Here is a 14507-nt window from a genome sequence, read left to right on the forward strand (position 1 = left end):
TTAGGCAAGGAGGAGATGTACTCTGAACAGAAACCGCCAGCTACGTATGCCCTGTGATTAAAAACGTCTGCGAGAATGGCATAAACCCAGACCACAGCAGAGAGAACCCAAACAGGTGCGATTCGCAAGCTGGTATGAACGTTGAGAACCTGTGAAGTACCTCTGGGAGTTGGCATCCTGTCACTGCCCAACTAATGTTAATCCTTAAAGAAAGAGAGGATCTAGTAAATGGTCTATGGTATTTCGCAATCCAAGCCAAGACTCTGCAGCTGAGAGGGAGACGCTGAGCAGGTGAAGGGCTACACTGAAGTTGTGGTTCTTCCACTCCCCAACTGGTGTTCAGTCTTACCAAGGAAGGGAAGATAGCCGATGGTATACCGTGAATCAGAGGGAACCTGTGAAATAGACTACAAACTGGTGAAGGAGCTGATGTGAGTTGTGGTTATGTCACTCCCCAATGAATGCTAAGCTGCATAAAGAATGAGACCTAAGAGAGCAGTGTAGCCCATGTTGATGACCAAAGGGAAAAATATGAAAGACTGATGGTGCACTGCCAGCCTACGTGGTACTGCCTGATGGCAGTTGCCCTTCTATTAACACACGGAATATACATCCCAAAGAGTGTGCATGTCTGTGGAGGGCAGTGGACCCTTCAGGAATTATTTGGGGGAGCCAAGTCTGCTTATTTGGGGGAGCCAAGTCTGCCTATTTTGAGTCCTGGAAAAAGTAATTGGGAGCAAGCAAAGTTTGAATGAAGAATTACAGGAGATGCCCATCCGAGGTGTCTGTTTGAGAAATTTTATATGCATTCGAAAGATGCAGCATTGCTCTTACGGTGTCTCCTTGTAGCGAGAGGTTCAACTCCCGTTGGGATCTTTTATGAGCTGCCAAAGGGCTGGTTTATGGGAGGCGGCACATTCAACCTGCCTTCCGGTGCCCTTCCTGTGTGTGTTTTGCACTCGAGTGAGCATTGATACCCGACCTCTCCAGTGGCTGTATAATATTTGTAGGTATTATTGTATTTTTTGAGGAGAAGTCTTCTTCAGATATAAGACTGTCAAACCTGATACAGATATACTGTTGAACTATGTATTGTATAAATGAGACCCTGAGGTTTGAAGTTTCAAATGCGCCCAATCTAAATGTATCCAACATGGTGTGGTTCAATACACAATGAACATGAATCCTTATGTCAGTAGTTGTGAGTACGGTTTATTTCTAATTAGTGCCTACTTATGTGTAGGTTTTATTTGTTGACCATTTGTACATTTTGCGGAGACCTGAAGAAGAGATTTATTTCTCGAAACACGTGTCGGCTCATGTTTAATTGTCAGAAAATATGTTGGGTCAACGTTCTTTTGTTGAAAATATCTTCTTAGTATGCACTAATTAGCAATAAACAGAACTCACTAATACTGACATCAGGATTCATGTTCATTGTGGATTGAACACCACCACATCAGATATGTTTAGGTTGAGCGCATTTGAAACTTCAAACCTCTGTCTCATTTTTATGATGTGGGATGCTGGGGATGCGCCCCACACCCGTTTGAATTTCATGTGACATCCCTTCTGAATATTCTAGCATCTGAGCGCATTGATTAGGTTTGGTTTTCCCTAAATTGTTATTTTTTATATATATTATATAAATTGACTTCTATCAGCAGACATTTTGTTAAGGGATGTAATTCTTTAGGCACCTTCCGTCGAAGTGAGCATGGTAATAAAACATTTTATTCAGTAACTTGTTTCCCAGTAGGAACATTTCTGTGTTTACGCATTCATGTTGGGCCATGAGTGCACTTCAGGGCATCTCCACAACAAACGATTTTGCTAGGAACCCCATACTACCAGACAATGACATTGAAAATCCTGTTCCCTGTCATGGGTACCTGATACAAGTCCCGGACAGGAAAATGTAGTCCTTTAGCCTCCTTGTAAGTGCCTTTAATAGGAAGGCTTGGAGTCTGTTATTGGGGCAACCTTCAGTCTGAACAAACAGGAGGGATGATGGTAGCTACCCAGCAATTGGTAGTTCAACCCTCACCTCTGTCGCTCTGTGTCTGTGATGCTGAGGAATGATGGACACTGTTGTCTGAAAGATCGCTGCTGCACAGGTATGTATCTTTTGTGTGTGCACGTGAGCACACATGTGTCTACGCCTACATGTATTGCCTCACTTGTGAGGACCTGGCCTTTAACACTGTGAGCACAAACATCCCACCCCGTATATTTTGGGTATATTTCTTGTGAAGGCATCATGAAGCAAGACAGAGACAACAGATTTCAGATTCAAACACAAAGGTTTTATTAACTCAAATGGCAGGATGGTAGATGGCCTAACTTGCCCCATCCTAAGGTGGTATTTCCCTACTAAAGAAACTATGCAAAGTCTGAGTCAAAGTTCAGCTTAAAAATCTCTCAGTCCAAAACCTGTACTTGCCCTCACAACTAAAGTTAAACAGTGTGCAGGGATGTCAATAATGAAATAAATAGTGTTCAAAATAATGTTCTGAGCTTCTTCCAGCTCTTGGCTTCATCTTCAGCTCCCCTTCCCCAGGTTCAAGAAAGTTCAATCAAAGTCTCGGGATTCCAAACAGTTCCACAACACCTTGGAGTTCACTTCCCCAAGTTCAAACAGGCACCTTGTACTTGTTCTCAATCTCTCAAATTGACGCTGTCAGTCTCCTCCTTCGTTCACCATTGAGGCCTCCCCTATTGTGGTTTGCTCACAGTCAGTCGACTCCTGGGCTCCACATTCCGTTGGGGTCACTTTGACGTTCTGTCTCTCCGGCGGTGGCCACCTCGCAAACAGGTTGCTCTCTCATACTGCTGGTCTCCTCCCTTCTTATAAACCTGTAACCACTTGACAGGTTTCTGGTGTGAATTCCAATTTGTAATTGCCTGGTTGCAATTAGAGGAGATCTTGGGAAGTGCCTGACCCTTACAACACTCTGCAGGCTTATTCCTCATCTCAGTACTAGAGTGGTGAAATGTCTTACTTGTGTTCACTTTTCTTCGTTGCATCCTATTCCTCCTCGCAGTACTAGAGTGGTTTGAATGAGGGAAAATGTGGGGATATGTGCTGCAATGGTCTATAAAGGCTGTTGCAGGGTTAGACTGATCTTCATAAAGGAAAGGGAATACCATGTCTCGCCTGTCACCCTCTTAAGCCTTCTCTTCTTCCCCCTCTTCCTGGTGTTCGTATATGGGGTAACAATACCCCATAACTGCTTCTGGGATTGAGGGTTCCTCCTGAAATGGAAATGAGGGGCACTGTGTCTCACCTAACGATGTCTCACCCCAAATCCCCCAGGACTCTCCACCCAGGTGATCCTCCCTTGCTTCTCTGCCCACAGGGGCAGGATGCAAAAGTGATGGGCTTTCCCTGGCCACCTGGGAAGAGGACCCAACGGAAGTAGATGTAAGGATGCCCTCAGGTTTCTCACAGCCTATAGGTGAAATAAGAGTTAATGGACATCCCCAGAATCCACATAGCGAAGAGTAGAAAATAGTAAGTTAGACTGCAACACAGAGATGCGTGCATTGTGGGGCTTTTGTATCTTGAGGGCATATTTGTTGCCTCGCTTGTAGGTTGTGTCTCAACTAGGCCTCCCAAATATAGTAATTCCTTCCATTTCACTTTGGTGCGTATGAAGCAGTATTGGAACATTGGGAACTTGTCTGTGGTATTTTGGAAGTGCAGCAATGGTCTGAGGCTATGTGACAGATGCTTTGGACAATGTTATATAGCGTTGTTGCATGGGGCAATTGTCTGGGGCCAATGTAAACGGAGACCATGTGAGCCTTTGTTTATACGTGTTTTAATGGTGTGCGAAATGTATTTGTGTGAATGTGTGTGCGTATGAGAATAGTGATGACTGACGAGTATAAACATTTTATTTATTCATCCTTTATCACAGAGGGAGGGGCTCAGGGAAGACCTGTATTGAGCACCCACGTTGTCTTTGCCCATTATTCCATTATTTTATTAATTTTCTTACTGTGGTATGCCGTTTTTTTACTGGGCATCAAAGGTAATGCAAACATGAGCATTACTACGTGGATAGATTAGCTTACATTGGCGCAGCCAGTCTAGACATGTTTTCTTACTGTGGCATGGCATTTTCTGTTGGGCATCAGTGGTAAAGTCAACATGTGTGTTGTCTGTACTGGCCTACATGTGTGCAGCCAGTCTGGCCATATGTGCTTACTGTGGCAGGGCCTTTTTACTTGTAAAGCCAGCAGGAGTACCTTCTTATTTGGAGCTATTGGCATATATTGTCAGTGCCAACATGGACATGTTTTCTTATAGTATCATTACTGGCATTATGCGCAGTGCAAACATGAGTGTGCACTTATATTTGACTGTTGGCACTTATTGGTACAACATGGACATATATGGGCACTGACACTATGAAAATGTTTTAATACTGGCATATATTGTGGGAAATGGAATTGTGATAATCCGTTGAAAAATGCTCCTATGCAATGTTTGTGACTTGTACCCATAGTATTTTTCCACGAGTTACCCTCCAAAACCAATTGGAAACTGTTGTTTTTTACCCAATTTGTTTTTAATAGAAAGTGTGCTGCTAAATGTACGATTTTAAACCTGCCCCTGTCCCTCCCCGCTCACACACATCCCCTGTGTTTTTACTGGGACATCCAATGGTGTCCCTAAATTGAAGCCTGTGGGTTGTGGGGGCACGCTGCCAGACCCAGGCCTGAACCACTTCTCCACGCGGACATTTTGAACAAATTTGATCTTGTTTTTTTTCCACTTTGCCTTTTTTGGTACATGGAAATCTTTGCTCCAGCAAAAGCAAAATACCTAATCCCTTTTTGTGATTAATCCTACATGCCAGGATAAGCCAGGTAAGAGTGTATGTCAAGAGAGCACGTACACACGCTTGCTGCATTTACTGGGAAATCGGAGAGCATTGCTCGGTCAAAGGCGTATACTGCCTGCTTCCTATCACTGAAGAGAACGTACGCTGTGGCAGTGAATGTGGACATGACAACAGATCTATGCTTCTGGGAGGCGGGTGGGGTCCTGCCCCACTTTAGACTGCCTGATTCCGATACATTGATCACATTTGAGTGCCTGAGCCCGCCTTACAGTGTTGTATTGTGTGCATTAATGCATTTAAATACATGCCACTGTCACAGAATATGCCAGTCCTTTGCACTTTAACGTCGCAGTGCAATCCTTCACAACACGTCATTAGGATTTAAATCAATCAGAAGGTATATTTAGTAATCAAAAGCTCTCCAGAACAAAGGCACCGAAATGCAGCTGTATTTTCAAAACATCTGCTTCCCTTAACAGAAGCAGACATTTAAAAAAAAAAACTTTAATAATTTCACCCCATTTAAACACACACATATGTACCCAAACAGAAACATCCCAAGAAAGTATCAAGAAAACAAATAACCTAGTCGCACAGTGGGAGGGGGTTCAAACGTCGTAGTTGTTTTAAGAATAAAAGGTAGATACATTTTATTCTTCAGAGGCATACACATATGAAGAAGGGTAAGACAGCCCTACCTGAGTGCTGTAGGCCAGCTACTAGTTTACACAATATTTATTGGTAGTTTATGTAGCTGCAGTGGATTGTTATTCTGGAGGGATGTAAAAACAGGGCTCTTGCCTCTGTGTTGGCTGCACCTCTGGCCCATCATCAAAGAGTATTTGTGGTTAAAAAGGATAAGGTTGCTCTTGGCTGTGTGTTGTATCCAAATAACGGTGGGCCAAGTGACCGCTATGTGTGTCGTGACTTACTCGGTCGGGATGCTATGGTACTTCACTTTATCGATGGCACCAAAATTCCACATATTTGAATTTAGTAATTTCGGTCAGTGGATTAAGCATTGCGAGCTGTTGCAGAAGCATCCATATTTGACTGTCGGGGGCCGGGAGCATGCAGAGCAGATGGATAACATCACAAGCCGAGCTGTTTCAGCCACCATATTCTGTCTCATGCTCAACGTTGCTGACCTGAGGTGAAGGGTCTTATCCTTTTGTGGGTTCTCCTGCATAGATTCAAAGACAATCAGTCACTGACTTAATCCTGAAGCTTTTGCAAATATAAATACAAATCATGCAGTGTGACCAAGAGAGAAACAGCAGTAATGTATGAAGAAAAAGCTATGAAACTAAAAAAGCCTGTTTTGAATAGGATCTAGTTTTCAGGCTGCAACCAGCCCATAAGAACCCAGAGCTGGCTTTAATTACTAAAGGAACCCTTTAGTACAGAACAGAGCTTCACCGGGACGCCAGTGAGAAACCAAACACTGTTACTCGGCCAGCTACATAATCGATCTGCGAACAGCAGTTCAGCCATCAACCAGGGTCTCTAATGTACCTGGGTGGGAAGTTCTCCACTTGCTATGTTCCCCTGGAAGGTTGCTGGAGACCAGGAGTGTATCTCACATTGATAGAGCGCCGAAGATGGGAACGGGGAAGGGAGATATATCACACTTGAATGGGCTGCTGAGGGTGTGAAATGTGTCACACATAAAGGAATGCATTTAGGGGGTAGGAACCGCAGTGCCAACGGATTGACCTCAGGGGATAGCGAACACATCTTTCTTGGAAGAATTTGTGGGGGTGTTAATTGCTACGCACTAGAATGAACGACATGGGGGGGATATAGGTCGCGTTTAGTCAGAATGTCGGGTATAGGAAGTGTATTGCCACTAACTGTACTAAAAAACTCACCCCTCTGGATACGTCTTCTCAAACTCTGAACTAAACACAACCATACCACTACAACAGCACAAACCGCACAAACTTCAAAAGACCCAGACAACAAAATAAACCTTACACAATCTCACCCCAACACCACATGGCACTTACCAACTGAAAACACACATACGCGTAGTGACCGGTTTCTCTGAACTGAAGCTACCAATAGAACATCACAGCTCGCATGCTCTTCTCCCACTCAGTCCTACTAACAAACCCTGCCACCCTCCTTGAATTACAGATCCACCAAAGCGCCAAAAGACTACACAGGTGGCAACAGTGCGTGGTACAGGAACCTTTAACATACCATCACATAACCTCAGAATCCGGGGTCCATATAAACCGTGTACTTGGCTGTTTTACCCCCTAAAATTGGGTTAGTTCGCCCAACAACAACAAAAAAATAGGGAGTTACAAGTTAGTGTGCTCAAGTGATGTGTTCTGACCAGTGGCATGTGCAAAACCCTCTACAATACAATGTTGTCTGATGTGAAGATGGTATACATGACATTTCTTTTTCGTTTATGGGAATAGATGGCTCATAAGAACGTTTAGATTATGAAAATAATTGATATTTAAATCCGTTCACACCTACCGTCCCAAAATAAGGATGAAATACTCTTACCTACATATTTTTTATCTAGAGTTCTACTCCAAATAAATGTAAACATATGACCACCATCTTGGCTAAATATAAATTAGCCGGACTTTGCTGGCCACTGTGTAACTTACAACTACCACATACAGATGTAACGATAGGAATGGTCTTACAGATCTGTCTGTCGGACCACATACAGGCCACCACGTCCGCTCATTTAGTGATCTGTATTTCGGGTCAGTTGGCTGTCTTGTTGTTTTAACATTACTGCCCTCAGGCCCTGAGAGCCAGTCACCATATTAATTCACATTGTATTCACTGTGGGCCCCATAGACCAACTTCATGATGGGGAAACCAGTGTGGAAACTGCGTGGGATACTTTACAGCAGTATCTGACAACAGTAGGAAAGTCACAAGTGATATAAACTAAAAATGGGTCCATGTGATAATGTCCCTGCAAAAATGTGGCCAGGCAAAAATGTTGCCAAAAAATAGTCGTTTTTTCCAGGGGCATTATCACATTGAACATGCGGGGGACACCTCTGCAAACCCCATAACCTTGTTTTTTTTCAAGGCGATCAGGGAAAGTCCCGCTCCCCTTGTCCCCATATATATGGCCACCATATATGTCGCCACAACCTTTTCCTGACCGCATGTATGATAACCATATATATATATTAAGATTATATTACCGGATACTCAAAAAATGTCGAAGTGGTCCAACAATCACTTTTAGGGGATTTACCAGCTTTGTTCTCACATGCTGATTAGTCCGGGGAGCTGTGCACCTCTCGGGCATTCTTTCCCTTTCGTGGGGTGGAGATTGTATTCCAAGATGGCGGATAGGCCAAATAAAGGTTTGGTCTGTCCCTTCCCTTAAAAACTAGGTCAGAAAATATGCGACAGCCTAGCGCAAGCCCTCTCAGAGGCCGGCCAAGGTTGATTAGTGACAGCCATATAAAAGCACAAAAGCGGTCTGCTGGTGTTTGGAGGTGGTTGTGACAGGCATTTGGCGAGATATGGCAAATTGCGAAGAAGACAGCAGGAGACATTTGAAAAGGGAACAGGAAGTTGGACTCCAGGAGGAGGAGGTGGTAGAAGGGGAAGTAGCAGGTGAAGGTTGGTGAACGTTTGGACACAGCAGTAGGAGAGAAACATCTCTTTGGAATGTATAGCGGATAGACATCTGCACTAGGTGGCGGAACAAGGTATAACGAAACATTGGTTGGCAACAGACCTATGTAGGAGCTGATGGGAGAGAAATATTAGAAGGATGTGGTAGGAGAGAACCAGCTGGACGAGGGAGGTGAACATTGAGGGAAGTGTAAATCAAAAGGTGGTAATGGGAGCGAGATAGCAGAAAGAGATAGTAAGTGAGAGTTATCGGGGAGAAGTTGGTGAAGAGAAGGACGAGGGTTTAAGAGAAGCTCTAGAAGTGGAAAGAGAAAGCAGCTGCCGTAAAGAGGTGACTCTTGGGGAGGAACTGCTGGGGCACCAGTTCCCCTGGCAGAACCTAAACGTGGCGGAAAAATGTAGCCTTTAGCAACAGCTAGAAGAGGAAACACTGGTGTCTAGCAGCTGCCTGTGAGCAGTTGAAAGCAAAGCACAAGGATGTCTGTAGCCCTGAAACCTGATCCACTTAAGGAGCAGTACTATATCTAATCCTTGCCCTGAGAGAAAGCATGGCACAGTATTTGTGTGTGTTCGTGAAAACTCATATTCACTAATGAAACGCTTTAGTTCAATACTGGGTTTTTGCTATATACTGTCATATGGAGAGTTGAATGTAAAACTAGCACCACAATATCGGAGTTGTTGAAAATGTTGTTGCAGGTGGAGGGCACCCCAATGTATTATTTCCCAAAAGGTGGCAATATTAGCCCCACCGCTAACTCCTAACTAAACTTTTAGCCCTAATGGGATGCTCCATCAGCAACATCCAAGCCTTAAGGAAGAATACCCCTCGCTTTAACGGAAATACCTGAAAAAGACCGAAATTAAAAGTCTGAATGGCATATTTGACCGCATTTAGGCTGTACGAAAAGTTCATACATCCAAATATTTGATCAAATATGCCATTAGAACCCATTACAGCAAAGAAGGGGAAGAGGGGCTGCAGGGAAGTCCACCGCTTCCCAATAATAACCTTTTTTTTTTAAAAAAAAAGAAAGGACCCTACAGCGCTGGTTCCCAAGCATGTACGTTCGGAGAACCAGTGTTGCAGGGAGTCAGGGGAGTCGGCGGCATCACCCAAGGAGGTGTGCCGCAAATAGGTAAGTGGAGGGTGGGGGAAGAGTGTATTCCCAATGTATGGGTTATTTGACCGTAATGGTCAAGTTAGCTACAGTGGTTTCCGCCGGAAACCTTTCTGTTACGGGCAAACAACCCCAATCCGCTTTAACACTTAACATTCCTCTGCACAGAATAAAGGGTCCAACGGGCCACCATTTTATAAAACCATTCTAACATGGCTCCTATATGTACACTGTGGATGTTCTCCAAGCTAATCAACCCTTCCCATAAGTGGGCTTGTATGATTAGCTTGTCACTGTATGACTGTAGTCCCTTGTTCATTGGCTCTGCTGATTAGTGCTCACCCATCGGCAGTGTATTTGGTATAAAACTGCAGTGAGATGCATTCCTAAATTGAGTTATGGATGTGCCTTTTAGTAAGCTTTTAGGGAACAACGTTAGTAGATGCTCAGTTAAGTTGTACAGTTGAAAGCAAGAGAGTACCAGTGGTACCCAAGCCAGTACCAGACAGTTCATGCCGCTTTTAGAGGAGATATGCCTCTATAGCACTAGAGGAGAACATAAACTGGAACTCTGCACAGAGCCCACAACTCGATTTGGACTGGATTTTTCCTTTTGGTTCATTTTCGCTCTCTTTTTGCAGTACTGATCCTCGAGAAGATTGAGAACGATGACCTCTCCAACAAGATTCTGAAGATTACGGACTTCGGGCTGGCGCGGGAATGGCACAAAACTACAAAAATGAGCGCTGCAGGCACATATGCCTGGATGGCCCCCGAGGTGATCCGGCTGTCGCTCTTCTCAAAAAGCAGCGATGTGTGGAGGTAAGAACAGCTTTCAGGCCACTTTGGGCCACTCGGGAAGGCATGGCCATTAGCAGATCATTTGCAGCAGCGGGGTCTCGTGCCCCTTACATTTGACATAGCAGGCTGAGGTCAAGGAAGGCACGGTGTGTTCCGACTCAACCTGTGGCATATAGGATGGCTTCCGTTTCGGAGTCCACTAAATTTCTACCTGGATTTTTCCCCATGACTTCTCGTCCTTGAGTTTCCTCTTTTTTTTTTTGTTCTTGTGGAGGAGATGCCCCCAGCCTATAAAGGTGGTCAATGTAAGCCTTTCTGCGGCCTGCCCATCAGATTGGACCTAGTGTTTGAGGGAGCGGGCACAGGGCAGGGATGTTCTCTTTAACAGATGTATCATGCACGATTTCCCAGACATTTTTAAGATGATGGTAAATTATATAAGTTTTGAAAGTATTTTTCTCCTCTGGAATGCGTCCAAAATAGGCACAGGGGAATCATTGGTGACTGGGAAAACACTAGCTCACTGCCCCCTCACCCATTGTAAGCCACCATGTGTTATTCATAATTGATTCCGGGCACACAGTCCACATTTAATCAGCACTTCAAGAAGGGTCATAGCGGCTGGACCTTCTATGGTGCGTGGAAGCCGCCACTATCCTGGAAGCCCCAGGTAGACACACTGCACAAAAGCCAGGGCTTTAAATGGGGTAAGAAATCGAGGGTGGTGGGGTTAATTTGAGGGCGTGGCTTCTGGAATGGGCGTGGCCTTAAACGTACACAAACCATAGTAAGGTACGTAAACATTTTATATATTTGTATGCATACCGTACTATGGTTTGTGTAGTATGCAAGTCATCTTTTATAAACATAGAAATATGTTGCATATTTCTATGTTCATAAAAGATGGCTTCCATATACACAAACCAAAGTAAGGTACGCATATACATATATAAATGCTTACATTTATATATTTGTTTGCGTGCCTTACTATGGTTTGTGTACTTCAAGATGGCTTGAAAAGTACATAAACCCGAATAAGGTACGCACACAAATATATAGAATTTATATATTTGTGTGCATACCTTATGGTTTGTGTACTTCCACAGCCATCTTTGTTAAACATTTCTATATTTATAAAAGATGGCTTGAAAAGTACACAATTCAATCCATCTTTTATAAAGCTTTCCCTACGGACAAAGCCCGAGACGTCTTTGTCCATTAGCAAAACTTTATAAAAGATGGCTTGAATTTTTTCAAGCCATCTTTTATAAACCTCGAAATATGTCGAGGAGTCCCCAGGTTCGCTGATGGTTAAAGGCGACCTGGGGCAACAAAGGGACAGTAACTTCCTCTGGTGACCCCTCGCGCCATGGGTCACCAGTGGAAGTTACAGTGACTGACAGAAGTGCCAGCCAGCTATAGCGAAGCTGTGGTTGGCTGGCTGTCATTTCTGTCAGCTTGCCTGACCTAATGGGGGTCACATCACCTGTCGCGGCTGCGGCCGCGACAGGATAATGCATCCCATCAATGTTGTGGTGGGACCGGGGGCCCTGGCTCAACCCCACTTTTAGGATAATGCCGGGACGTGGCCGCGGCAGTCAAAGCACTGACAAAACCTGTATATGTTTAATGATGGCAGGACTATCTGCATCTTCCAACATTATGCAGGGGGGGCCCTCTCCTTGTGTGGTATGCCCCTGACTTAAGAATTGAAGGAGTCCCTCAATATCTCCATTGGGTGCGTTAACAAACAGGACTTTGACGATGTGCAGTCATTTTTTGCATCACATTACTGTATTTGTGCAAACCAGTGCATGGAAGCCAAATCCTTACTAAGGGTTGCCGTGGGCTTTGTTTTGCAGCTTTGGAGTACTTTTGTGGGAGTTATTAACAGGTGAAGTGCCCTACCGGGAGATCGATGCCATGGCTGTGGCTTATGGCGTGGCAATGAACAAGTTAACCCTTCCGATCCCCTCCACGTGCCCGGAGCCCTTCGTCAGACTCTTGGAAGGTAAGGGATCTGCTGTTGACGGACAGAATCCTTAAGAGAAGGTTGACATAGGAAGTATTGTGTAAAGACGCTACACGTGGCCTGGGGCCAGAGTAGCAAAGACTGAAACACAGATAGATTCCTAAGCAATGACAAGAATCCCTTGAGGTATTGTAATCCGAAGCTGAAAAGCGCCTTTTCAATATGCAGCGGAATGGAATGTGGTGATGAAGTAAGGTGTGTGGATCACCTTTTATAGTCTTAGAATGTGTGTTAAAGGCCGTGCTGATCTGTGCGAAGGATCGGCAAATGCGTTGCCAATTAGTCCAGTCTTCAGCCTGTTTTCTAAAGGTGCCCAACGCAGAGTCTATGAAAGGTGATGGGGCGGGGGTAGGGCGATAAGACGTTTCAGGGATGGGGTGGTCTTACTTACACCGGGTTTAATTGGCTTACTGTGACCAACTTTGCTGGGAGAACATATTTAAGTCTAGGGTCAACCTCTCCTGGGACTGGGCCTGGAAGACCCTTTGAAGATGGGATGAAGTTGGCGTCAGGGGCAAGCTCTATTTTGAAAAGATCAGCATACAGCCAGCACTGACATTATCCGCACTCACAATATCTAATGGGGTAATGGGCAATACAAAACATGCACATGCCCTTTTTCAATCGTATTCCAACATGGGAGCTGCACAGCACGCAGAGTCTGTTGCTTCTCAATATTACCAAGACATGGTAGTACATACACTACATGTTGTATTTACTCGCTCCCATAACTACTGCTAGAAAAGGCAAAGGCCGGTGCCCATTTCTACTCGCCAATATAACAAAATAGCCAGTTGGACAGCACACACCGAACCCTATACTCACGATTATCCCAGGATATTGCCAGCACACATAGGCCCCCTTCTTACTATTGTCACAAGATGGAAGTCTAGGATCATCCAGGGTGTGCTGCCTACCCTTAATTCTGCAGGGATAGTGGAACATGCAGCACACATATGGCCTATTCTGACACATCATTATCGCAAGATGCATGGCCCAACAGCACAAATGGGGCCTAGTCCCACTGTTGTGAAAAGATGGCAGCCACACAGCACAGACGGAGCCTATCATACTAAGTATTTTTACAGGTTATTGGACTTCATAGCACAGACACATTTTCTTACTAATATCACACAACGGTAGGCCGTACCACACACACAGCATATATTAGCACAAAATAGCAAGCCCCACAGCACGGGGACAGGCGTTTCTCTATTGTCACAAGATTTGCTTTGCTGAACTGTACACATTTGGTCTCTTCTTGCTGTTGTCAGAAGAATGCAGACCATACAGGCTATATTGAAACTCCTCTATATCACAAGGTAATGATCCTTACAAAACGCTCTACATCTTCTCACTATTGAAACTTTAGTTCCTAATCAGTAACATATCATGCAAAGGATGGGATGCAGAGTAACTCCTACACCAAATAATCAGACCAACTCAGGAAGTTGGCAAAGTCCCATTCAACTGTTTTAATATCAAGTGTCTAAAACAGGGAGTTACAACAGACATCGATGGACGTTCGCTCGGGCTCTCAGTGAAAATCATATAAAAACACACATGTACTAAAAATATTTGTCATAAGTGATGTCATACTACGTGGCAAATAAGTAAAACCTATGAGGGATTCAAGGGGAATATCGAAGTATACTTTCTATAAGGGGTCGGGTTGTGAAAGGGCATCTACTGTCAGGTGGACAACTTAAGCCTGCCTCTAGTGCAAGTCATCCTCAACACTTAAGTACACAGAATACTATTTTCTCTTAAACTATAAGGCCCTTTGTTATACGGCCCTCTATAACTGATTGGCAAGCTCGTGCCATGCCTGGAACATTCAGTTCACTTAGGTCACACTCGGGTACTGAGAGGTGGACATGATTTTGCTTCCCACCCAATTAGCCCAACATCTCTTCTCGCCCCCCCGTCTTCTGCCATGAAGACTGTCTTTGAACTTTGCCTTGCAGTAGATTCTCTTCTCTAGGGAATAAAACGGAGTACAGGCACACGATATTCACAGTTCTGGTCTGCATGTCCAACTCCTATTTTCATCCTTGGCTCACGTGACAG

At 44.4% G+C, this 14507-nt stretch overlaps 1 protein-coding gene across 1 annotated transcript in view; it reads left to right on the plus strand.

Annotated features, from left to right (window-relative positions):
* The window catches only part of MAP3K10 (mitogen-activated protein kinase kinase kinase 10), a 561838-nt gene that overhangs the window by 227459 nt on the left and 319872 nt on the right, over positions 1-14507 (plus strand). The window contains exons 2-3 of the mRNA XM_069644477.1: positions 10246-10426; positions 12268-12416. Coding sequence (XP_069500578.1) covers positions 10246-10426; positions 12268-12416 — 330 coding nt within the window. The remainder of the gene's footprint in view (positions 1-10245; positions 10427-12267; positions 12417-14507) is intronic.

Source organism: Ambystoma mexicanum, chromosome 2p (assembly GCF_040938575.1).
Source record: "Ambystoma mexicanum isolate Mex_15411 chromosome 2p, UKY_AmexF1_1, whole genome shotgun sequence".
In the NCBI taxonomy this organism is placed as follows: Eukaryota; Metazoa; Chordata; class Amphibia; order Caudata; family Ambystomatidae; genus Ambystoma; species Ambystoma mexicanum.